The sequence below is a fragment of the Apiotrichum porosum genome (genome assembly GCF_003942205.1).
Source record: "Apiotrichum porosum strain DSM 27194 chromosome Unknown scaffold_3, whole genome shotgun sequence".
Taxonomy (NCBI): domain Eukaryota; kingdom Fungi; phylum Basidiomycota; class Tremellomycetes; order Trichosporonales; family Trichosporonaceae; genus Apiotrichum; species Apiotrichum porosum.
The window spans coordinates 961115-984513 of NW_021167110.1; the positions used below are offsets into that span (position 1 = coordinate 961115).

At 58.8% G+C, this 23399-nt stretch overlaps 6 protein-coding genes across 6 annotated transcripts; 3 read left to right on the forward strand and 3 right to left on the reverse strand.

Moving 5' to 3' along the window:
* Window positions 1-521: 521 nt before the first annotated feature.
* Window positions 522-4057, forward strand: EHS24_005951 (uncharacterized protein; the record flags this gene model as incomplete). The annotated part of the gene is made up of 5 exons (XM_028621426.1): window positions 522-540; window positions 580-722; window positions 766-1947; window positions 1991-3580; window positions 3617-4057. The coding sequence occupies 5 exons, from the start codon at window positions 522-524 to the stop codon at window positions 4055-4057; spliced, it is 3375 nt and encodes a 1124-aa protein (XP_028477878.1).
* A 103-nt stretch (window positions 4058-4160) lies between these two features.
* Window positions 4161-4678, reverse strand: EHS24_005952 (uncharacterized protein; the record flags this gene model as incomplete). Its single annotated transcript, XM_028621427.1, has 3 exons — window positions 4161-4265; window positions 4327-4508; window positions 4570-4678. 3 exons carry the CDS (start codon window positions 4676-4678, stop codon window positions 4161-4163), a joined length of 396 nt encoding a protein of 131 aa, XP_028477879.1.
* A 557-nt stretch (window positions 4679-5235) lies between these two features.
* EHS24_005953 (uncharacterized protein) lies at window positions 5236-12588 on the forward strand (the record flags this gene model as incomplete). The annotated part of the gene is made up of 5 exons (XM_028621428.1): window positions 5236-6723; window positions 6764-6776; window positions 6819-7207; window positions 7246-12216; window positions 12274-12588. The coding sequence occupies 5 exons, from the start codon at window positions 5236-5238 to the stop codon at window positions 12586-12588; spliced, it is 7176 nt and encodes a 2391-aa protein (XP_028477880.1).
* Window positions 12589-12760: 172 nt separating this feature from the next.
* EHS24_005954 (uncharacterized protein) lies at window positions 12761-17133 on the reverse strand (the record flags this gene model as incomplete). The annotated part of the gene is made up of 17 exons (XM_028621429.1): window positions 12761-12822; window positions 12858-12922; window positions 12962-13413; window positions 13459-13514; window positions 13553-13865; window positions 13903-14145; window positions 14188-14479; window positions 14520-14736; window positions 15230-15254; window positions 15305-15442; window positions 15481-15880; window positions 16051-16212; window positions 16253-16309; window positions 16347-16679; window positions 16721-16801; window positions 16850-16867; window positions 16910-17133. 17 exons carry the CDS (start codon window positions 17131-17133, stop codon window positions 12761-12763), a joined length of 3138 nt encoding a protein of 1045 aa, XP_028477881.1.
* Window positions 17134-17770: 637 nt separating this feature from the next.
* Window positions 17771-21139, reverse strand: EHS24_005955 (uncharacterized protein; the record flags this gene model as incomplete). Its single annotated transcript, XM_028621430.1, has 3 exons — window positions 17771-20751; window positions 20867-20930; window positions 21035-21139. 3 exons carry the CDS (start codon window positions 21137-21139, stop codon window positions 17771-17773), a joined length of 3150 nt encoding a protein of 1049 aa, XP_028477882.1.
* Window positions 21140-22253: 1114 nt separating this feature from the next.
* Window positions 22254-23064, forward strand: EHS24_005956 (uncharacterized protein; the record flags this gene model as incomplete). The annotated part of the gene is made up of 2 exons (XM_028621431.1): window positions 22254-22903; window positions 22950-23064. 2 exons carry the CDS (start codon window positions 22254-22256, stop codon window positions 23062-23064), a joined length of 765 nt encoding a protein of 254 aa, XP_028477883.1.
* Window positions 23065-23399: the final 335 nt, after the last annotated feature.

Below are 23399 nucleotides of genomic sequence, written 5' to 3' on the forward strand. Positions count from 1 at the left end.
TCCAAATGAGTTGCCGAATGTGACCAATCGTGTTGAGGAGGAGTATGTCACTCGACCTGGGGTAGTACCAAATGACGAGCTGGGAATCGGACGAGGTCGGGGTGTTGTTAACGCCAAGAATCACCGAGTCAAGTGACTACCTGCTGTAAACGAGTCGCAGCATGTGGGTGTCGGTCGTCACTCAGGTCAGCAGACGAGAATGGCGAGAGAGCGGGTGGAGTCGGAGTTGACAGTAACGTCGAGAGAAGAGTCTCGCAAAGCGCAAGAGCAAGGATGATAATCCGTCGGCCCGAGTCTGGCGGCGCACACGAGGATGCCGAGCAACACTTTCGGATCTAGCCGACGGCCGAGCCGCTGCGCTCCGCCGTTTCTTGGCGGTAGGCGTGCGTCGACGCAGACACAGCCTATGCATAATAGGCATGCAAGTACCCAGCAGTGACGTTGTGGACATCCGAGCTCATGACCAGCATGACCAGTGAGTGATCTGTGCTCAACACTCTCCGCACCATACACCAACAACCATGTCTATGCTGGACGACTGTGAGTTGCCCCCTTGAGGAGAGAATTCTGACTTCGTAGTCGTCGAGCATTCCGCCGGTCCATCGGGACCATCGCGGCATGCTGGGCAAGTTGCACGTCCATCTGCCCTGTCTGGAGTTGCCTATGAGGGCTTCGAGGATGACCCAGAGCACGGTAACGATGTGTCAGGCCTCGTGCGAGCGGTACGTTTTAATGTATATTGAAGCAAGCGAGCTGACTGTTCAGTTGGAGACCGGGTTCATCCCTTCCTCGCGCGCTGCGGCGACTCTCCCTCCGTTGTTCTCCCTCTCCCTCGTCCAATACGCCCCGCCTTCCGACATCTTGGCTCTGACGACCGTGAACAACATTCTCTTCCTTGCCACGCATCCGCTGTCGGTGGTCATTATTGACCTTAATAATCCGGATGAGCTGGTGACGGTTGAACTGCCTCGTCCAGCAGCAGACAAGAGCCAGTCGTCCCAGCGTGAGGTCACCATCCGTGCGCTGTATGCCGACCCAACTGCCCGCCATCTCATCATCACCACGAGCACAGGCGATGCATTCTATCTCCCAGTCAACCCGGGATTACCAACCAGCCAATCTCGGCGTCCTCGTCCCCTCCGTCTCAAGCAGAACGTCTCCTCTGTCGCATGGTCACCCATCGCTGGCGCCAACGCTGATGGGGACACCAAGGGCGACATTGTCGCGCCACCAGTGACCGACGTCCTCATTGGCACAGCGTCGGGCAACATTCTTTCCCTGCCACTGCCACCCAGCGAGGATATGTTCAAGGTCAATTTACCCATGGGCAAGCAGCTTGAGCGTGACCTCCAGACGGTGTTCACATTGCCCGACGGCGAGCCCGTGGAGGGCATCGCATTTGGGTTCTGGAACACCGAGAAGCGCAGCAGCGGTGACAAGCGGGCATGGGTCGTCTTCACTACCAAGGAGAGAGCCTATGAGGTCCAGGGACCAGTTACATCCTTTGTCGCTGGAGGCAAGGGCGGTGGGTGGGCCGAGGAGGTGTTCAAGCACGTCCGGGATAACACTCCAAAGTTCCAGGAGCTGCCTGGTGATGTGCCTTCCTCCGAGCTCCGCGTCTACCTCCCCACGACCAACGGCCAGAATGCCAAGGACCTGCCTGCGGCGACAGCTATTGCATGGCTCACTGCGCCGGGCCTCTACCACTCCAGCTTGTCATCCACTCCTACGCCCGACATTCTTCACCGACCGTCGCTCTTGCCGTACCCCTCATCGCCCGAGCCTGCAACCCCAGCGTTCAGTCGCTCGTCTGTGGCTGCCCCCAAGACTACAATTCCCATCTCCATGGTCGTCACTCAGTGGCATTTTCTTCTCCTGTACCCGGACCGCATTGTTGGCGTGTCCCGGGAGAATGAAAAGGTTGTGTGGGATGAGGCTCTGCCACTGGTTAGTTGGCTTGCATGTCCGGTCGCCTAGCTGACATTCACAGGCCCAGGGAGAGACTGCGTTAGGGCTCTCATCCGACCCGATTTCGCGCACGTACTGGGTTTACACATCTCGTTCTATCATCGAGGTTGTTGTCGCCAGAGAAGACCGCGATGTGTGGCGTGCCAAGCTCGAGAAGGGAGCCTTCCACGATGCCCTGACATATGCGTCCACAGCGGCTCAAAAGGACATTGTCCGCTCTCGCGAGGGTGACGCGCTGTTCGACGAAGGCAAGTACATGCTCGCCGCCAGGGCGTATGCCGAGTCGACGCGCAGCTTTGAATACGTCACCCTGCGGTTTGTGGATGCCGATGAACGCGACGCGCTGAGGGCCTACCTTCTCAGTCGCCTGGATAAGCTCGATAAGAAGGACCTCACCCAGCGCATGATGCTCGCCACCTGGCTGCTCGAGATTTACCTCAGCAAGTGCAACAATCTCGAGGACCTTGTTGCGGCCGAGACTGCAGCGTCGGATGTCGAGACCTTCATGATGGAGCGCGAGATGGTCGAGGAAGATCTGCGGTCGTTCATGAAAGACTACAAAGTCAACCTCGATCCCAGTGTCGTCTACGAGCTCATCCTCGGCCATGGTCGCATGGACCTCTTCCTCTTCTACGCCGAGCTCAACAAGGATCACGCCAAGGTCGTCGAGCACTGGGTCACAGAAGAGGACTGGGCCAAGGCGATTGATGTTCTCAGTCGTCAAGACTCGCTCGAGCTCTACTACCGCTTCGCAGCCCTCTTGATGCGCAACGTGCCAAAGCAAACGGTTGACGCGTGGATGAGGCAGTCGTTGCTGGACCCACGCAGACTTATCCCAGCCCTTCTTCAGCAACGTTCCGAGCCCATGGAATCCAACCAGGCAGTCCGCTATCTCGAGCACGTCATCCACCGCCAGGGTTCGACCGATTCCACCATTTTCAACCTCCTCCTCACGATCTATGCCAATGCCCCCGATTCCGATGACGGACCCCTCCTCCGCTTCCTCTCGTCGTGTCCAGACGACCCCATCACCGAGCGCCCGTACTATGACCTCGACTACGCTCTTCGCTTGTGCAAAGCCCGTGGCCGTATCCAGCCATGTGTGCACATCTACTCGCGCATGGGTTTGTACGAGAGTAGTGTCGACCTTGCACTGGAGAAGGGCGACCTCGAGCTGGCCAAGATCAACGCGGACAAGCCCGACGACGACGACGTACTTCGCAAGAAGCTGTGGCTCAAGATTGCCAGATATGTCGTGCAAGAGAAGGGTGACATCAAGAGTGCGATGAAGTTCCTCGAGTCGACCGACCTTGTCAAGATTGAGGACATTCTGCCCTTCTTCCCCGACTTTGTCGTCATTGACGATTTCAAGACGGAGATCTGCTCCGCCCTCGAAGACTACTCTGCGCGCATCGACGAGCTCAAGGTCGAGATGGCCGAAGCCACACGATCCGCCGAGTCGATCAAGCGCGACATTGAGGCACTCACGTCTCGCTTCGTTGCGGTTGAGCAGAGCGATAAATGCTGGCGCTGCGGTCTTGGGATTACTACCCGCCAGTTCTACGTCTTCCCTTGTCAGCACTCTTTCCATGCGGATTGTCTTATTACGATGGTGAGCTTCGCATTGCGCGACCAAGCTGACAAACAGGCAATGGAATACCTCCCTGCACCATCACTCCGCCGACTGCTACACCTCCAGAACGAGCTCATGTCGGGGTCCAACTCTGGACCCCGTGCTCTCCTCTCGTCTGGCTTTGCTCCCTCGGGCTCTGGTACACCCAGGCGACAGGAATCGATCGCAGCACCCGACTGGCTGGCTGTCCCTGGCCGCAACACTCTTGTGGCCGCAGGCGACAGGCTACGTGGTCTCATCATCCCGGACGCGCTTGCCCAGGCTGTCTCCCTTGGCGGCGGCGCCAGCAAGAAGAAGAAGAATCGGGATCCGGAGGAAGAGGCCCGCCTTGAGGTCGTGCGTACCGAGTTAGACGAGCTCATCGCGGCAGTCTGCCCCCTCTGCGAAGGAACTGTGGCGGCGATCGACAAGCCGTTTGTGCGCGACGACGAGGATGTGTCAGAGTGGGCTGTTTAATTATTTATAGGCGTGTAGATGTGATGCCATCACGAGTTGCTACCCTTCCCCCAAAACGAACTGTGCTACTCCATACCAATGTCTAGTTTTATCAATCTTGTTTTTAACCCTCCATGCGGAAGACCTCCTCGGTGCTGGTCCACCATCCGGGGCCGCTCTCGCTACCGGTAGCGCCGGGAACCATGCTCTCCTGCATGCCGTCTGTCATCTGGGCAAGTGTTAGCACGCTGTGGATGGTGCGATTCTTGTGGGGGGAAGCTGTCACCTACCTTCCACCAGCGGCGCGTTGCCTCGCTCTCGCCAATGGTCGCCATGTCGCGTTCATAGTCGTTGCCAATGTAGCGCATGTGGGCGATGAGGAGGTTGAGCTCGGCCAGGTAGTGGATCGAGTAGTCGACAACGTGGGACTTGCGGAGGGCACCAAGGACCTCAGGCCAGACCGCAGCGTGGACTGCATGTCAGTGGCAGGTCTCACACAGAGCTAGTCGCCATCAGGTCGGGCCTGACCTCACCTTTCTTGTACTCGTCGAGGGCCTCAGGCTTGACCTTGATGACCTGGCAGATACGCTTGCCCTCGTTGGTGCGGGGGAGCTCTGGGAAGGGGAGTTCGGTGGCCGACATTGTACGTATAATTGTCAAGGAGTGTGACTGACTGTGAGAGCGCGCAGGTGAGGGGAATGGGTGGAGACGAAGAGGCAAGCAGTGAACAGAGAGTGCTGAAGCCATCGAGCCTGACGCTCGCTCGCTCGGCATAATGGCCCGCTCGGTCCGGCATTGCCCCGCGGGCCGGGCTTGGCCGTCACTACTGTTCGATGTCAACAAACAGCGTCCAGTGCCCGACCCAGACTTGAAAGCATGGATAGCATTAACATACAGTCTAGATGCCCATGCATTACTCGGCAGCCTGCTACGCCGGCAATGGCTGCGGCGGGGGAACAGTGTTGTTATTGGAAGAGCTGATTTGAACTGGGTCATTAGTGCATTTGCAGACGGGAGACCAACATTCTAAACGGATTACAGTTAGTGTTCCAGGCACAGGCCTGGCCCGAGCGCACGAGGTGGAGGGACCCGCTTGGCGACCGCGCATTCCAGAGTTCTGTCAGATAGGAAGCTGTACGAGGTGCAGCCTTTACTCCATCTCTTCCCATCTCACTCCACATCCACCTACTCTGCCCCCAATGGCGCCGGCCTCAGAGTCTCAGCAAGGCTCGGCGCCCTCAGCGGTGCCAAGTCATCCCAAGGGCCCCAGGCGTGTGTCCGGTCCACGCTCCCTCGCTGTGCCCTCACGAAACGTCACTGGCCGCGGTGCAGACGACGAAACGGACAACGCCTCCGCAACCCGACCAGGTGTCCTCCCAAGCTTGGCAAACCAGTCAGATTCTCTGCTGGATCAGTTACTCGGCGAGGAGGACTCGTTCAAGGTCGGCCCAGAGCGTACTCCTCCTTACACCGCCTCGTCGCTGCCAACGGACCCTGGCACCGGCGGTGATGGCATCCAATATCATCCCGAGACCATGTCGCAGCTCACTACTGGAAAGTTGTTCAGCGACATGGGCCATGAGGAGGCTGAGAAAGCCAAGGAGGCTACGGGACGCAGGCGGACCGCTATTCCTTCGCAGACGATCCGCGACCTGGAGGCAACGGTCCGCGACCTCGACGCAATGCACGAGGAGCCCATTGCCGCTGCTCGGGTCGATGCTTTTACCCCGCGTACATTGGCGTCTGTTCCCGAGTCACAAAACCCACCAGTGATTGAAACGGGTGTGCCAAACGCAGTACCAATGATATTCAGCGGTGGACCGCTTGTGGGCTCGCCGCAGGTCATGCTGGACTCGGAGTCATCTATCGAACGAAACACCGAGTCCAAGAACTCGACGATGACTTCCAAATCGCGCTCCAAGGGACCGAGGTTGAGTGTCAACACTACATTGGCACCACCGTCCCGGCCGCAGACTCCGCCGCCCATCTCACCGGGTATGAAGCGCTGGCAGCAAGTGCGCGAGCACGTCATGCAACCCACACCCGTCGATGAGCGCCAAGCAACCGGCTCTGGGTCTGCCGCTCGTGGAGGTCCTCCAAAGAAGCTCGGTATCGTCTCCAAGGCTGCAAAACAATTCGGCTTCCGCAACGCTGTTGAAAACGTGATGGGATACGACCGCACACGCATGTCCACCATCGGCATGTTTGGCTTTGCCGTCGATCTCTCCCCCGAGGAGCGCGAGGAAGCGTCCCGCGAGCGTCGTCGGTTTGCCCGCGATGTTAAAGCATGCCTCGACTTCTGCGCGTTGGAAGAAACAAACCGTCGTTTGAGGCAAATGGCTCAGGTGTCCGGTACCAATGACATGGCACCTCCGCAGTCCAGCAAGGCGCGGTCCGCACACCATCTTCATCTCGACAGAGGCCACCAAAGAGACCACCATGCTCCATCTGTCGACACCGGTCCCGTTTTCTCTGCATTTGCTCCTCTTCTCACCGAGCTCCACAAACATCTCCCCGATGCTCGAGCAAAGCGCGTGTGGTCTCGCACTTGTCCACACCATGCCGCCATCCTAGCCGAGCTTGGTGTCACCTTCCTCCCCGATTCGGCGTCCACGGATGGTGAACGCGCGCAGGCTTTGGAAGTGTTTGGAACAGTAGTTCGAAACTGGGCAAGCGACAGCTCTGATGTGAGTTCAGTCAGGATGTCGGAGGGTGCTGACAGGATAGGAAGAGCTTGACCGTTGGTTGTGGCTCTGCCGAGCAATGCTTGTTGACGACAAAGCTTTGCGGAACCGTGGCCTCGACCTTCTGTCTGCCGTTCTGAGGCGCAACCCTGCCCTCCCGGAGAGCTTTGCGCGTCCCCCAACCGCAACCGATTTTGAGTCACTCACCATCGCCCTCATCAAGCTTCTTCACGCTTTGGAGAACGCGCCCTACCCCAGCGAACAACAAGCTGGGCTCCTGAGCGATCTCATTCGCGATGTGAGCCAGGGTGAAATTGTGCGAGTCGATCCCAGTTTCTTGGAGGACACTGCGGCTGATATTGGATCGGACTCGCCAAATCGGTACGGTATCGAGCGTGAGCTGCTCTGGATGGCAGCGGGACGCGCAGTCAACGTTGAGCCCAATGTGACTGCTTGGCTGTTGAACAACAATGCCGAAGTTTTGAAGGTGAGCCACGACACTGGATTCCCAGAAGCTGACGCCAGCGCTTTGCCCCCACGCCAATCTTGCATGCTACTCCCCCTGTCGTCTTGCGGCTGCGAGTAGACTCGGCAATCCAGTTCTTTGGGTCTTTCTCCTCAATCATCAGGACCACGTCGAATCCCGACATTATTCCCTCAGTCGCCGATGTGGTCGACTTCATCTTCAACGAGAGTGAACCTCTGCCCGACGAGCAAGGTAATCTTGTCAGCGCGTACGTGACAGTCCTCATCGACCTGACCCTCAAGCGCTATCGCTCCGAGGTGGACCCCCACGACCCGTTCGCGACCTCGATGGCGAGAAGCAGCTCCGCAGCCCAGCGTATGCGTCTTCTCAACCTGCTCAAGACTGGTCCAAAGGACGCCATGGACCGTTCGGCTCAACAGCTCGTCGGATCATATCCCTTGTCCCAGGTCATGGAGGCCGTCCGGAACTTCCTGGACTCGGACCTGGCTATCCTTGGCCAGAAATGTGTTCCGCTCTTGCTCAAGCGTCTCACATTGATGTCTTCGGCGAACCCGGACGTGAAGCACTTTCTCGTCTGGCTGGCGGCACGTCATCCTCAGCTCTTCTACAAGCCGCTTTTCGCTTGTGCTGCTGCCACGCAACCCTCGTCCTTGGCAAGCGGCCTACAGACCATTACGGCCCTCTCCGAGCTCTTGGGACCGACACGCTACTGGACTCAAGTGGATCCCCAAATGGTTGCTATTGTCCTCATGGGCGATGTTGGGCCACGCCAGGCCAAGGGAAAGGCGAAAGAAGGGTCGCCAAACGTCGTTACTGTCAAATTGGGACGTTACGCCATGCTCGTCGAGCTCATCCTCGCCCTGGGCAAAATTGTCCATGTGTCGCCTGAATTACGCACCTTTCTCACTACTCTTGAGTCCCGACTGGGCTCATTGCTCGAAGTTGAGGAGAAAGAAGGTACACTGCCTGTCAGTTACCGGTCGCTCGTGTGTCAGGCGCTCAAACGCCTGCGTGACGCGTCGTCGTGGACACAGAGAACTGCAACCACGCGCCTCGGAGTCTCGTGGTATAAAGGAAACCCAGTGGATCTACCCACGGCCTCCGAGTACGTTGATATCCAGCAGCTCGGTACCCTGCGCGGCATCTATGACACTCTGGACAAAACGTTGGCAAAGCCACGTCTAGATATGGTCAACATTCCGTTGATTACCTCGCTCTCGTCACTCCTTGTCACCATTCAGATCAGCCTCACGCCTGACGACTGGACCATCCTCTTGCCCATCGTCTGGGAACGCTATGGCCAGCCAGACGAGCCCATCGCTCCCATGACATTCCTCATGGCCAAATGTGCAGAACAGGTCCCGGAATCCTTCCGCCTGTTGGTCACCACCGACCTCGCCCTGAATGGACCACAACGATGCAAGGCCCTCCTGAAGCTCGCCATGATGTACGGCTATCGCTTCCAGATTCTCAACCAGGATAGCATCACGGACCGCCGCGGCGCCGTGTTCAAGTTTGCAGGCAAACAACTGGAGTTTATTCTCACCGAGGTCGGCTCTGCCGAATGGGTTGTGCCCCGTGACGCACAGGATGCGGCGCTGCAAAAGTATGGCCGTGGCCTTCCTCTGGAGCTCCGTCAACGTCTCCTCGAACTTGGTTGGAGCGAGGACGACACAATGAAGTCGTCAGATTACGAGCGCATTCCCGTGACACTGCTCCCCCCTGCAACGTCAACAGAGCATGCCGATCAGCGGGACCGCGCACCGTCGCCTAGTCCGTCACCCACGCCATCCCCTGCTGCCAAGGGCCGGCCTGTGACGCTTTCCCGTACTGTGTCAAACAGCTCGATGCAGTCAATCACCAACAAGACTCGCCGTGCTGTGCTCCCGCCCATCGTCACTGCTCTCATCAACGAGCAGGCTCGATTGCTATTGGATTCGGACGATGTGGCGACCGATTCCATGTCATACGAACTTATCCGCATGCTCGAACGTGAGGACCCGACACTGTTCGCGCGTCCCGTGACGGAGAACTTTCCGTTCGACTTGCCCTCGTCTCTTGCTCGTTTGAACGCAGTGGTAACCGCACCGACGCCTAGCTTTGCCTATGTGGCGATCAACTCCTTGATCGGTTTCTTGAAGATGATGGTCCGAAACGACCCGGTGTACCCCCAGTGGTCGCTAGTGCTGAGCACAATCTCGCGCATCATCCCGCATGTCTCTGAGCTTTCTCTCCGCGACATTCGCAAGTCAAAGGCAGAGTATGTCCTTCTCCCAGGTGCGATCCACGAGGACGACTCGGGTTTTAAGCTCCACACACCCTGGCAGCAGGACATTCTCGACGTCCAGACCGCGCAGCTTGTCATCCTCACGGGCGTGCTGCGCGCCAACCCCCGCGATGTCTACTTGATTAAAAAGATGCTGTTCAACCTCCAGGTCCAAGCTTCGTTCACCCACCTGCCATTTGCTCGGGCGTGGCTTGAGCTCGCCGTTGTCCTCTTCTCGGGTCTCAACTCGAACTATAACGATCGCGCCGAGTTGCGTCACTTCTTAAACAACATCTCGTCGGTCCTCGCGCTCCACGGTACGACCGACATTGTGGTTGCGGCGCTGTCCATGCGGGCGCTTTCCATCTGCTCAACACGGTTCCGTCGTGTACTGGCGTCCATCGGTTTCGTGCCCACCATGCGTGTCGTTTACGATACGTACGTCAACTGCCACCGCGGTATCAAGGACGCCATTGAGTACGCATGCCGCTCGTTCTACCGCATTCACCAAGACGTGTTTGTGTACCAGCTCAGCTTGGCCATTGCCGATAACCCCTTTGATTCAGCTGCGGCATACGACCTCCTCGTTTCACTCTCGGTCGACAACAACTCGCAGTCGGGTGTTCCTTCCGGAATCCGCGGCCTCAATGACAGGCAAGAGATTGAAACGCTTGTGCACATGGTCAGCGGTGGTGCCGAAGTCACGTTCTCCGAACTCGGAACGCGCGCCGAGGAACGCCGCGCCAACAAGATTGCAACTCTCAGTCTTGAGTTGACTGTCTTCCCGCGCGAGAATATTATCCGCCTATTTGTGACTGTCATCGCCGTCAATGCCGCCTCCGCCCGCTCCATCAAGCTCATGAGACTGTTTGCTCGCCTTGTGCCTCTCATGACGGACCCCAAGAGCCAAGAACTGCTTCCCGATGCGATTGACGCCATTGGACGCTTTGTCCACAAGGGCCGCGCTGGTGACGACGCAGCGATGCTTCGCTTCCTTCCTGGCGAGGAGAATGGTGTGCCAGACTGGACCGGTGCAAACCGCGAATATGTGTTCCTGGTCGACGCATTTTCACGCTGCGGTGGACGACTCAGTGTCCATGTCACGCGCCGCATGCTCGACATTGTCATGTCGCTGTTACAGGACGACCCGAAGTCTATTGGTCCAACCGCGTCAAGTATCTTGGGATCTCTGGCACGCACGCATCTCGCGTCGCGGCACCCTACCGATTTCCTGCGCGACATCGCATCAGCGTATAGGCAGCACATGGCGACGATCGACTTCAGCGGTGTGCTGGACGCGATTGCTGAACTCATTCGCCGCTCGCACTATCAACTGAGCCCCGAAATGACCGCCATCGTTGTGAACGAGTATGTCGACCCGGCTATTCGCATGCTGGCACTGGCGTCAGAGGAGAGTATGGCGTTCATTGTCCCTCTCCGGACTGCTGCGGTGGAACTGCTTGCTACAACCATCTTCCTGCGCGGAAGTGATGCCTTCAAGGTCGTGGAAGACGTGGTTTGTACGCCTGGTCTCCTGGCCTCGGTGATTCTCCCCCTCTCTCTCATGGTCGACAGGCCGCAGGACGTCAACCGCGACGACGAGTACGCGAATCTCTGGCCTCGCCTGCTGCGTTGCGTCCTCAAGCCGAAGAAGGGTCCACGCGGACACACCAAGGAGAAGGCCGACACTCTTGCTGCCACCGCTGTGCTTTCTCTTCAAACCGTCAAGGTCATCGTCGTCCGCGCGCCAGAGTGTATTTCTGGTGTCCGTGGGCTGTGGACGTACATTTCGAGCACCTTGCTTGGGTCCCTCACCGACGGCAACGGGCGATTCTTTGAACCGACTGGTGGTGCGCCGGCTGTCCCCCGCGTGGTCGACTGGATGATGTGGTCCCTCTTTGAGCTCCTGGTCCTTCATCGCACCACGCTCAATGTCGACTTTAGGCTCCGAATCCAGACGACCCTCTCCAAGATGAACTCGGCCGGCGGTGACGGAGAGCGCTCACGTCCATCGTCCATCGCTAGCTCTATCAGCCACGGAGGACAACGAGCTGGACTGTTCGGCGCGTCACCTGTCCGTTCCCTTTCAGGCTTTGTGCGCCGACCCTCAGCCCGTGTGCCCCCGGCACTCCACAGTCCGACCCATCTCACTATCGCTGAACCCGTGACGCCATCCCACAGTCGCTCGCCCAGTGCGTCGCACAACCGTACACCCAGTGCGTCACACACTCGCACACCCAGCGCGTCGGGCACCCCACGTCTCGCTGGCGTTACTCCCTCACCACGTCTCAGCAGCAACCCACCGAGCCCACGCTTGGGCGCCCATGCACGCATCCGGAGTATCAGCAACACCAACGCAGGTGGTATGTCGTCGCTGATCCGGCCCTCGTTCGCCACCCTTTCAGCCCGTCGAGCAAGCCGACCCGTCTTTGAAGTGTTTGCCGGAGGCTCTCGTAGCAACAGGTTCCCGTCGTCAGCTCCCGTTCGCAACCTTGGGGGTGGCGAAAAGAGCGCGATTGTCCATCTCCTCGGCCCCGCGACTCAAGTGGTTTCCGCCACCAGCGCCAACATCTCTGTCACGTCCACCGTCGACCCTACCCGAAACGCCATCCGTGACCTGCGTATCAACACCGACTCTCTCGTACATGGCGCTCGCACGGCCGTGTCTACTACCATGGCAGTGTACGGCTACGAGCCTGATACCGACGACATGCTGCATGTGTGGGGAGTCACAGATGCTTTGGTAAGCTCCCATCGTATCTAGGCCGAGCTGACATGACAGCACATTATCGCCGAGCAGACCAAAACCCTCGTCGAGGAAGAATTCCACGACGTGTTCAACCCCCCACACGACAATGCGAGCGTGGCCCACTTTGCCTCGGCTGTTGACTTGAGCGAAAAGCTCATGGACGACGACGAAAAGTCGATGCGGTCCATTGGCAAACACTCTAAACGTTCGTCGTATGGTGATTCCGACGATGAGCCGTCGTTCCAGTTTACACTGCAGCACTCGTACGAACAGCCGTCGTTTGAGTTCCACGACGCAACGACAAAGGGAAGGACGCACGACGACGTGGTACCGGTGCCCATCTTGTCCATTTCCCCTGCTGCCTAAAAAACGACAAAAAAACGAACAACAATTACAATACCCTGCATCCTTTATTCTTCTCTCCTTGTACTTCGGCGAGAGAACGATAACATGAAACTACGAGGTCAAAATGACATGAAATGTATCTCTTCTTGCTGTATGTCACATGTGGCTGGGAGGGGCTTGCAAGACATGGGGGTTACACGAACCTGGGCGAACGACGGGGAGGCTGGGCCTGGTCCGGGGGACCGAGGGCGAGTGCTCGTGGTCAGCGATGTGCTGACTTGCTAACCTACCCTGCAGCTTCTTTTCGGGAGGAGACAGACGCACAGGAGGGGGGAGACGTTTCTTCTGAATGGTACTAGAGAGTGAGCGCCGCAAACAAGAATCCAACACCTACACAGCAGCAGAGTTCTTCTTGGGCCTGGGGACACGGCTAGGGATGGCGGATTTAGCCCCCGAGACGCCAACCGAGGAGTCGACCGCAGTCGAGCTGCCGGAGGAGTCGGGCTTGGTCTGACCAGCCCTGTTGGGGAACACCGTGTTGGGGCGCTTGGAGCGAACACCAAACGCACTGGGACCCATGACCTTTTTAACCTCGCCGCCGACGGCAGCCCTGACAGTGCGAGTGACGGCAAGGACGGTGCGGGTCGGAGTAGGCGCCTCGGCCTCGTTCTTGCCCTTCATGGCCTTGATACGGGACTTGGTCTTGGTGGTCGGAATTGGGGTCGCAGGAGGAGGGGGAGTGACAATCTCCTTGTCCGGAGTGGCCCTCTTGGAAGGGGTCTGGTGGGCGGTAGTAGACACGTCCATCGCAGAGTCCTCAGTGGCGGGTTGGTCCTGCGGTGTGTGCTAGCAGTCGTCAGAAATGAGCAGGTTACGGCACCGAGTACTCACAACTGGCGAGAGGTGGATGTGGCGGAGACTGGGAATGGGACGAAGGCGAGTGGGGACTGACGTTAGCACTGACTTCGAAGGCGCATACACTCACGGCTCTTGGACTTGCGTTCTGGGATGACGGGAAGGTCCTCCCAGTCAATTTCGGCACGCTGCTCCCATTCATCGAGAATGACAGCCCAACGCTGCTCCCAGCAGGGCTCACGACCGTAGAGGCGCTGCTCGACCTTCTTGGACGTCTCACACAAGACGAACCTGCCTTGAATATGGGCAAGGAAGCAGAGATCTTGAATCACAGCCTGTGAGACTGGGCGGGAAACTTTGGACGTGAGACGCATGGGAGGGATGGTGGCCGGGGGAATGATACCGGGGTCATCAAGATACGGGTGGTTGAGCACCTGAGGGATCTGAGAGTCAGTTTTAATCACAGCACAAAAAGCTTACAGTCATGCGCTTCTGGGGGTCACGCTCAAGCATGCCCATGATGAGCTCGGCACGGCCGCCGGGGACCATGTCAATGTCGCGCCACTGCCACCTGGCGTCGCCGTCGACGATACGACGCTTGGCCATCTTGGTAGTCTCGTTGGGGTCGTTACGGTCAACATAGGGGTGGGGGATGTCCAGCATCTTTATGAGGAGGACACCAAGTGACCACACGTCGTTGGCTCGAGGATCGTAGCGGTCATCCTGTTGGGTCAGTTACAAGACCATTCCGCACTGGACACTCACTGCAACCTTTTCAGGGCTTGAGTAGTCAAATGTACCCCCCAGGCTGCGAACACCGCGAGTGTTGTTGGGCCAGAAGTGGCTGAATCCAAAGTCCACCAGGATGGGATGGACGTCCTTGCCACGGATGTCGAGGAGAACGTTGGAGCGCTTGATGTCCTCGTGGCTAATGTCCAACATGTGGAGGGTGTGCATGGCACTGAGGAGCTTGCGGAAGAACGGGACAATGGTTACATCCGGCACTGGGTGGGCGAGAGAGGAGAGGGAATGTGGATAGAGGGTGAGGAAGACGTAGCTGCAAAGTCAGTTCATGGGAGGGGAGCATGCGAACTCACGTCCATCCACCTTCCTCCAAGACGCCCTCGAGCCTCACGACGCCGGCAAGCTTGGCACCAGCAAACGCCTTGAGCAGGACCATCTCTTTGTGCGCCTCGATAGCGTCAAGAGTGGCGTTCCAGTCGACGGGGATGCCAGGATGGCCGTGGAGGGCGGGGAGAATCTTGCACGCCGCTTGGTGACCCGTCACAATGTGGGTGGCGAGGCGGACATGGGCTGTGGTTGTTAGGGGGACATTCGACACAGCGGTCACCAACCGTAAGCTCCACGACCCAGAGTCTGGCCGAGCTCCCACCCGCCGACGCGAGTGAGACGACCCCTCGGGGTGTCCATGTACGAAGGCATGGTGGGGGGAAGATGGTTGGATGGGTACGCGCAAAAGAAAGTGGTGTTGGGTGGGTGAGGGTGGGTGAAACGGAGGGAAGGGTGAGGGAGGAGGGAGGGAGGGAGGAGAGATGAACGAGGCCGGTGCTGGGCCGCCTGGGGCGTCAAGAAGAAGAAGTTGAGGTGGTGGAGGAGGCCGAGGATCAAGGGGTGGATGCAAGGAATAAGAGGTGTGATGAGAAGGCAATGTCACAAGGTAGAGGGGAAAAGGAAGGAAGGAAGTGGGTGACGCAGGAGGGAAGTCGAAATGAGAGGAAGAGACCGCGGATTGTGTGCGCCCAACTGACTGCCCGCGCATTATATAGCATTCTACAACTCTACATACCTACGTGATGCTTTCCGCCTCCCTCCTGGCAGCCAGCTCAGCTCGTCGCTTACGCCACCGTGGTCCATAGCGCACCACCAGCAATGGCAGTGGCGTGGCCAGCAGGCAGATTCCAGAAAGGAGGACAAACATCCACCCGGCACCCATCGCCTTGTTGATGAGCTGCACAGTGGCTACTTCCACCGCACCGAACAGGCATCGCGTGAGGTTGAACTGGGAGAGTTAGCTTAGAAGTGGAATCTCCAACTCACTGATGCAGTAACCGCACCTCCTTTACCAGGGAACAGGTCCAAGGCAAAGATGGTCGTGACAGCGAGGAACCCCGTGCCGATACCAAAGATAAAGTTTAAGATGAGCGGCACGCTGACGTGGACGTGATACTTCATACTCCAACCGAGTCCAATAGACGACACGATGAGGATACCCGCATGCCAAGGGAGGATGGACAGGCGTACCCACTCAAGACGGAACTCGTCCGTCGTGCGATGGTCGCCGCCGACACGGACCTTTTCCCTGTTGTACATCTTGTCCATCAGTCGGCCGGTCGCGATGCCGCCCACGGCCACACCGGCGCCGTTGGAGATGTAGCACACGCCAATGATGATTTCAGAGTAGTGATAGATCTGGTCCAGGAGGGTGGAGAAGATTGTCCTGCGCTATCAGCAGGCTTTCTACGAAGAAACTCACAAGACGGCGTAGTACAAGGCGTAGTACAGTGACGACCAGATGAGCATGAGCAGGAGGTCGGGCTCAAGAAGGAGCACAAAGGACGTAAACGGCGCAAACTGGTCGTCAGCTGGAAGACCCAATGAGGACCTCACCTTTTATAAGGTAGTGGTGCAACAGCGTCGCTACCCAGCCCTCCTTGTGCATACTCCTTCTCTGACCGTCGGCGACGGATGCAGGCCTGCGGGGTACAGTTGAGGATGGGAGGAGGCAGCGATCCGTTGCCAACGATAGATCGCAGTGTCTCTGGAAACGCCCTGACATCGGTGAGCCCATGGTTGACCCTCGACAACTCACAATACCATGGGGACAAGCACGACGCCGCCCATGATGGTAAGAAACCAGAAAATTGACCTATGGTGTGAGCTCTGAGCGGCGAGGCTCAGCTCACCTCCATCCGAGCGTGTAGGCAAACACACCACCAAGCAGCGGCCCCATGCTGGGCCCAAACGTTGACGTGACATTAAACACGGCGAGAAACTTGCCCCTCTCATGCGGGAGAGCCATGTCGGCAATGACTCCAGCGCCAACGGCAATGGTCGCGCTGGCGCCCGATGCCTGGAGGATTCGCATCAGGACCAGCAACCAGTAGTCCGAGGTCGGACACAGTGCTGTCCCAATGCAGGCTAGTGTGAACATGAGGACGGTGGCGATGAAAACTGGTCTCCGGCCGTAGGCGTCCGCTGCGGCACCCCAGAACGCTGGGGTGATTGCTTGGAAGATACTGGCAAGCGTCAGTGCTGCGGCCGGATGCTGAGCACGCACAGGTACACTGTCACTGTCAAGTTGATCTTCTCCTCAGAGACATGGAACGCATCTGCGAGCGTGGGGATGGCGGGGACGTATCTGTAGATGTTAGTTGCTGTACATATGTACACGAATGATCTAACTCACATGTTGGATGAGATCGGTCTGCGGAGGAAGTCAGTTCATTACCTTCAGCGGCTCACTTACGAGCATGTAGCCCCAATAGCGGCCACGATGGCAATGAGCCACCTCTGGCGGTCTGTAAAGATAGTGTATGGTTCCACTGGCTCGGTGGCAGTGGTCACAGCGTCCTCCGACTTGGAGTCGGCCTGCGGTTCTGGAAGTTGAGGTCCATGGCCAGTCTCCTCGAGCTTCAAGTCACCGGTCTCGAGGTCATCGTTTCGTATTGTTGCTGGTGGTGGCGACGACATGTCGTAATGCTTCTCTGGAGAACATGGTCTCCCGCCACCCATGCTATACCTGATGTATGATTACAGACAGAGTAGGAGGGAGAAAGTGGACCGCTACCAAAGTCGGATGAGCCGAGTGTCGGGTTCTGTGCGGACGGCACGGAAAGCATGTGCTCCATCGGTCTACTCCGTCGTTGATATTTGATCCGCACGCTCGGCAAGGTCGGCATCCCAGCGGCAGGTCGGTTCGTCGGTCGGAGCCAAACCAACTCGGTAAACGATGATCGCCGGTGACTGTGCGTCATCCGTGTTGAATCTTTGGCATTTCTGTTGGGCCGTCGGGCCCCCGACGGACATGTTGCTGCGACTAGCATCATGGGGTGAGTCGCAAACTGAGATCTGGTGGCACACAAGGTCACGGGGACCGAGGGGGCAAATGGTTCCTTGCCCCTAGACGAAGTTATCATAGTTGGTCCGCGGAGAGCAACTGATCAACTGAGCTACACAAAATGGGTGTTTAACATGCACTGCTGGACGACGCAGCGTCCAGTGAACAAATATGTAGTGGAAATATGTAGTGGTGATACAGGTAAACTATATAGACTGTTTGTCTCTCCAAAGGGAACTGCCGAAGGCTCCTTGTCTCTAACTGTCTTGTCTACTGTCTGCTCCATCCTCTAAACAAATCGCGGATTGCACCTCCCCTCCCCCTCTGCTCGTCCTCGTCGGGGTTCATAACCGTCACTGCTGGCGACTGTTGCCACGCCGGCGAGTGCTCTCCTTCACTGGTTGGTGGATCGGGGAAGCTCTGCACCAGGTCATCGCTGCTGTCACTCCCTCTTGCGGCAACGACGCCGTACAGCGGAGAGCGAGGCGTCGGTGGCGTGCCCGGTATAGCTCGACCGAGAGACCTCGAGCGGGACCTCGTAGGAGAATGACTCTCGTGTGGGGTAAACCGGGCTCCATGAATAACCGTACCCAGGAGGTTGTCGTCCGCCACTTCAGATACCGAGCCCAACTGGCTCGAACCAGACGTATTACCACTGCCGGTGGTACCGTATCCGGGATCGTGTGGACCAAACAGTGTCGGAACCGACCTGCTACTTTCAGGTCTGGTGACGTTCATGCCAAACTCGTCGTAAACGGTCAGCCGAGGTGCTGAGCCTCTGCGCGACGAAACGTCAAAGCTGGATGCCGTTTCGGACGGATGGGAGGTGCTCAGGTCACCAACAGAGCGCGAGGCTCCAGCTCCTGGCGACAGAGAGGTGCGCTGGAGAGCTTTAGCTTCTCGCCTAGCTGCCATCTGCTGGGCAGCAATCTCTTGCTGCTTCTGGGCACTCGAGAGTGGTGTCGTCCCGTCACGTCCGGGGCCAAAGGGTGACAGCATCATGTCACCACCAACAATGGCCGAAGGTAAGGGTCGGCGTGGAAGTGGTCCGGGGCCCTCGCGCCTGACGCCGCCCATCGAGGTGCGGAGAAGATGTGGTTCACTCCTGGCAGCCATCTTGGAGGGGCTGTACGCTGTCGGCGGCACAGGTGGAAGTGGCCTGTCGGAGCCGGACATTGAGCGTTTGTGAACGAAGGCGAGGAAAGGACGGTCCCCTGAGTTTGTGCGTGAATGGCCCAACAATGCCAGTTCCAGCGATGGTCGTTCGAGTGAAGGGCGGTCATTCACTGAACCAGAGCCGCCAGAGTATCCGCTGACAATGGAGCCTAACGTAGACGTGTTGTCGGGCCCAGTGCCAGCGACCGGGGCAGCGAGCGGCGGTCGTGGGCCTTGGGGGACGCTGTGGAATTCGACACTTGGTCGGCTCTCATCGTCTAATGTGCCAAAGGTGCCGGCACTCAAGTTGGACTGCGCGTACGTTCCGCCTCTGCCACCACTACCTTGGGTGACAAACACCTCGGTCGTGGGCGGGAAGCGGCGGTCACGTCGACGAGGGCGAGTCTGGCCAAACTCGGTGACGTCCATGGACGGGCGGTTAGGACCACCAGAGCCACCAGAGCGATCAGTAGCGGAGCCCGAGCCAGCCGAGTCATACTGCGATGGGCTACTCGACGAGGCAGTGTCCTGTCTCAGGTCGTACACATCCTGGTCGCTGTGGTGGCGGCGGGCAGCATAGAAGGCTGCCCCTGCGGCTGCCACTGCGGCCATACCACCCACGACGGCGGCCTCTTCGGGAATGGTCGAATGGACACGACCAGTGACGCCACGGCCGCTACCACGTCCACTGCTGGCCTTACTCCGTCCAGAGCGTCGCGATCCTTCGCTCGAGGAACCAGAGTTGCTGCCTAGCGAACCGTGTTCCCCTCGGACATGCACAGTGCTGCCTGAATTGCCCGAATTGCCCTGGCTGTCCGCTGTAAAGTAGGCCTCGCTGCCGTTGGGTGACGACGTCCCTGGCGATGAGGTGAATGGTCTAGGGACGGCGTAGAACAGGTCATCGTCGCCTATGGGAACATAGGCGCCAGTACTTGTCCCTCCGGACGAACGCTTGGCATCGGTAGTGGTGCCGCTGGTGGAGCCGGTCTGTCCTGTTGTACCGCCACTTGCTGAACGGTCCTGAGACTGTGTCGATCCCGAGGGTATCGCCGGGGAGAGCCCCACGAGACCAATGACCTTCTCCATCGTGTTACCGCTAATGTTGCGGGTCGAGGACGACGATGTGCGGCTCGACCCGTAACTGGGTCGTCGGCCGATGCCGAGGCTTCGCAACAACCCGACACCAGCAATGGCGCCGCCTGTTGGTGCCATGCCAGCAGTGACGAACCCGGGATCGCGCTCGTGCTCGTGAAGCAAAGACGACTGCTCGTCACCGTGGCCAGCCGAGCCGGTCTCTTCTCCCTCGCCGATGAACGGGTTCTTCTCAGTACCCGCAGCAGCAGCCGCAGCAGCAGCAGCAGCTCCTGCGGCCCCCGCTACGGCGGCGGGACCTCCGGCACCACCCCCGCCCAGCGGCTTCTCAGAGTGTTCTCCAGTGGCCACTGCAGCCCACCGTGCATTCTTGAAACTTCGTTCCTCGCGATAGTTTTGTCGTCGGTGTTTCAAGCACCACAGCAGTAGCAGGATGAGGGCGATGACTGCGACGACGGGAAGGATGACTGCGGGAACGATGGTCTTGACGTTGTTGTGGGAATGGGGGACGATGCCGGTGACCGCTGTCGATGTCGATGCAGAAGGTTGAGTTGTTGTGGACGCATGTAATGAGGAGGAGGAGGAGGAGGTGAAAGAGGAGGAAGGGGGTGTTGTCGTTCGGGAGGTTAGGGAGGAAGGCAGGGTTGAGGATGTGGGCTGAGAGGTTGGTAGGGATGAGGATGTGAGGGCCGCGGAGCCGGTTGTCAGGGAGGACGTGAGGGATGTTGGGATTGTAGACACTGTGGATGATGTAGTAGTTGATGTGGTTGGAGATTCGCTCGACGATAGAGTTGCGCTGGGGGAGGAGGACGCAACTGATGACTGGGTCGACGACAAGCCAGACGATGGCAAGGGCTGCGAGCCAGAGGCGGTCTCGGTTGTTCCTGATGCTGAGCCTGTTGATGTGGGAGCCGAGGACGATCCGCTACTTGACGTCGATGCGGTAGGCGACGATGATCCTCCAAATGTCCAGTCGCTGTTGAGCGGGATGCTTGGGCCATAGTCTGATTGCGTGTCAGATACAAGCTATGTACACTGGGCGTGTCGACTGTTGGATGGGGGACGCGGTTGATTTTTTTCCCTGCCCAGCACAGTCGTCAACAAAGGGACGACACTCACATGTCTGTGGTACCTGGACAATGCTGCCCGTGGTGACTCGTCGTCCATCAATGGTCGTCGTGTACTGTGCATGTTAGCGTGGCTGGCCGCCCAACATTCTGTGACGGCAGGCGGTGGCGACAGCAGGAGCCGTGCCGGCCACCATCTCATCAGCCGTCCACGACTCACGTCAGACCAGGACAGCCAGTCTGGCAGCTGCTGGCCATCTGGCGTGACCCCGCCGCGGGCGACTTGTTGTTGGCAGCCTACGAGGGCACACCATAGACGCCGCATGCTTGGGGGGACGCGGCCGTGTAGCGGATGGAGGGCAGAATGGTGATGTGAATGGCTGGCGACAGAGTATCAGAATGAGGCAAAGGAGAAAAGAAGACGGTGCTGGGCGGATTGTTTGGATGAAGTAGATACCCCTGGCATGACCTCGGATCGGGTTGACCGTCTTCTCTGTCTTTCTGTCTGTACGTCTGGCGGGAACAGAGGGATGTCACTGGCCACTGGCCACTGGGGCGTGCATGGGAGCCAGCCGATGAAGGTACATACGCAGGGTGTGTCTCCAGCATAGCGCTGCACTAGCTCTCTAGCCACCACCGCGATTACTCTCTCCATCCCAGCGTGGTGTTGTTGGTTCCCATCGCCCGTCCCACACCCTGTCTATGGCAGGATGTTGCGCAACCCCCGAAGCTGCCTGCCAGGGCCAAGGTAATTCGGGATGAGCTACCGCAGTGGCGGCAGAAGGTGCCGAGCACGTCGGACAGGACGTCGAGGCGCGGGTAATCAGACATGCAGCATGGGTTGTGCATGTGAGCCGTCGGCGCGGCGTCGCTGGCGTCGGTGCGCTCGGGTGAGGCGTCCGCCGTGTGATGGGGTCGCGAGTGGACAAGATGGACCGTGGGACAGACTTGTAATGACGAGAACACGCCTGTCTCGGGACCTGCGCGGCCCTGCATTAATGCAGAGAGCGCGTTTGACCACAGTAGTGCAAGAGGCCCAGAGGGTCAGATGAAGGGTGAGGGCAGCCTCGAGATGACAACGAGGCAGGAAAAAGGAAAAGATACCAGAGGACAAGAGGACAAGAGGACAATAAACAAGCGGACGCCATCTCCATCGGCAGCCATCGTTCACTCCGAGGGGCCGAGTACCTGGCGCACCCGAGAGACAAGCTCCGGCCATGTCCGTTCGAGTCGTCGTCCAGCCCGCCGCTGGCCGCTGGCCGCCCGCGATTTATCCTGGGCGGCGTCGTGCTCGATCTCTTGTCTCTCTTTTCCTTTCATCCCACATGCTCTCATCCCTCTGCCGCTGCCGCTGCCGCCTACCCACTCGTCATCTTCCAGCACACCCAACCACCACCACCACCACCCGCAGCACACCCGGCTTCATTACTCGTGCCCACATGGCTACCACCGCAGGCCCCACCCCATCCGACCCCGTTACGGCACAGCGTCCTACCACTGTCATGGACCCGACGGCCACCGTCTCCACTGCCTCGGGCGTCAAGCTCACTGCCCACAACCAGTACAAGGCATCGCGCCTCCTGAGCACCGACCTCCCCACCGATCCCTTGCCTCTCTTCCGCTCGTGGCTGGCACAGGCCCTCAACCCATCCCCGGAATCGGGCCTGCCAAAGGTCCGCGAGCCAGAGGCCATGGCCCTCTCGACCGCGACCGCCTCTGGCATTCCTTCCGCTCGCGTCGTTCTGCTCAAGGAAGTCGACAGCCAGGGCTTTGTGTTCTTTACAAACTACAACTCGCGCAAGGGCCTGGAGCTCATTGCCAACCCCTATGCCGCCCTCGCGTTCTACTGGCGCGAGAGCAGCAGGCAGATCCGCGTCGTCGGCCGCGCCGAAAAGGTGTCCCGCGCCGAGAGCGAGGCCTACTTTGCTACCAGGCCTCGTGGGTCGCAGCTCGGCGCCTGGGCCTCCACCCAGTCGAGCGATATCGACGAGGACGCCCTTCCAGAGCACGTTGCCGCTGCCGAGGCTCGCTTTGAGGGCAAGGACGTTCCCTGCCCCGACCACTGGGGCGGATTCCGCATTGTCCCATTGTAAGCTCAGCATATAGATTATTGAGCAGCAGCTGACAAACCCCAGCGAGGTCGAGTTCTGGGCTGGCCAGCCGTCCCGTCTGCATGACCGTTTCCGCTTCTCGCGCCCCGAGGCCGCCGGTCCCGGAGGCGAGTGGGCCGTCTCGCGTCTGTCTCCCTAAGCAAAAAGGCCGATGACGTCCCATGCCGTGCGGAGCGTTGTGCGCACGGCGGTACGTAGGGCAATCGAGTCGTGTACGACAACTGTTCGCTGCCCCCGTCGCCGCCGTCCTTTTTGCATCTGTATCCGCAAATCCAACGGTACACGCGCACAGCGTCGTCACACGCCATCCCATCTGACGGTCCCACAAACCCAATATGTCTGTAACCCTTCCCTCCGCTGCGTACTCGACAGTCGTCCCATAGAGTCCCATAAGATGGACATTCGCGCTCTCGGCTGTGCGTGTCCTTCCCCGTACAACATGCATAAGATTGCTTTCTGGCGTACCCCCGACCC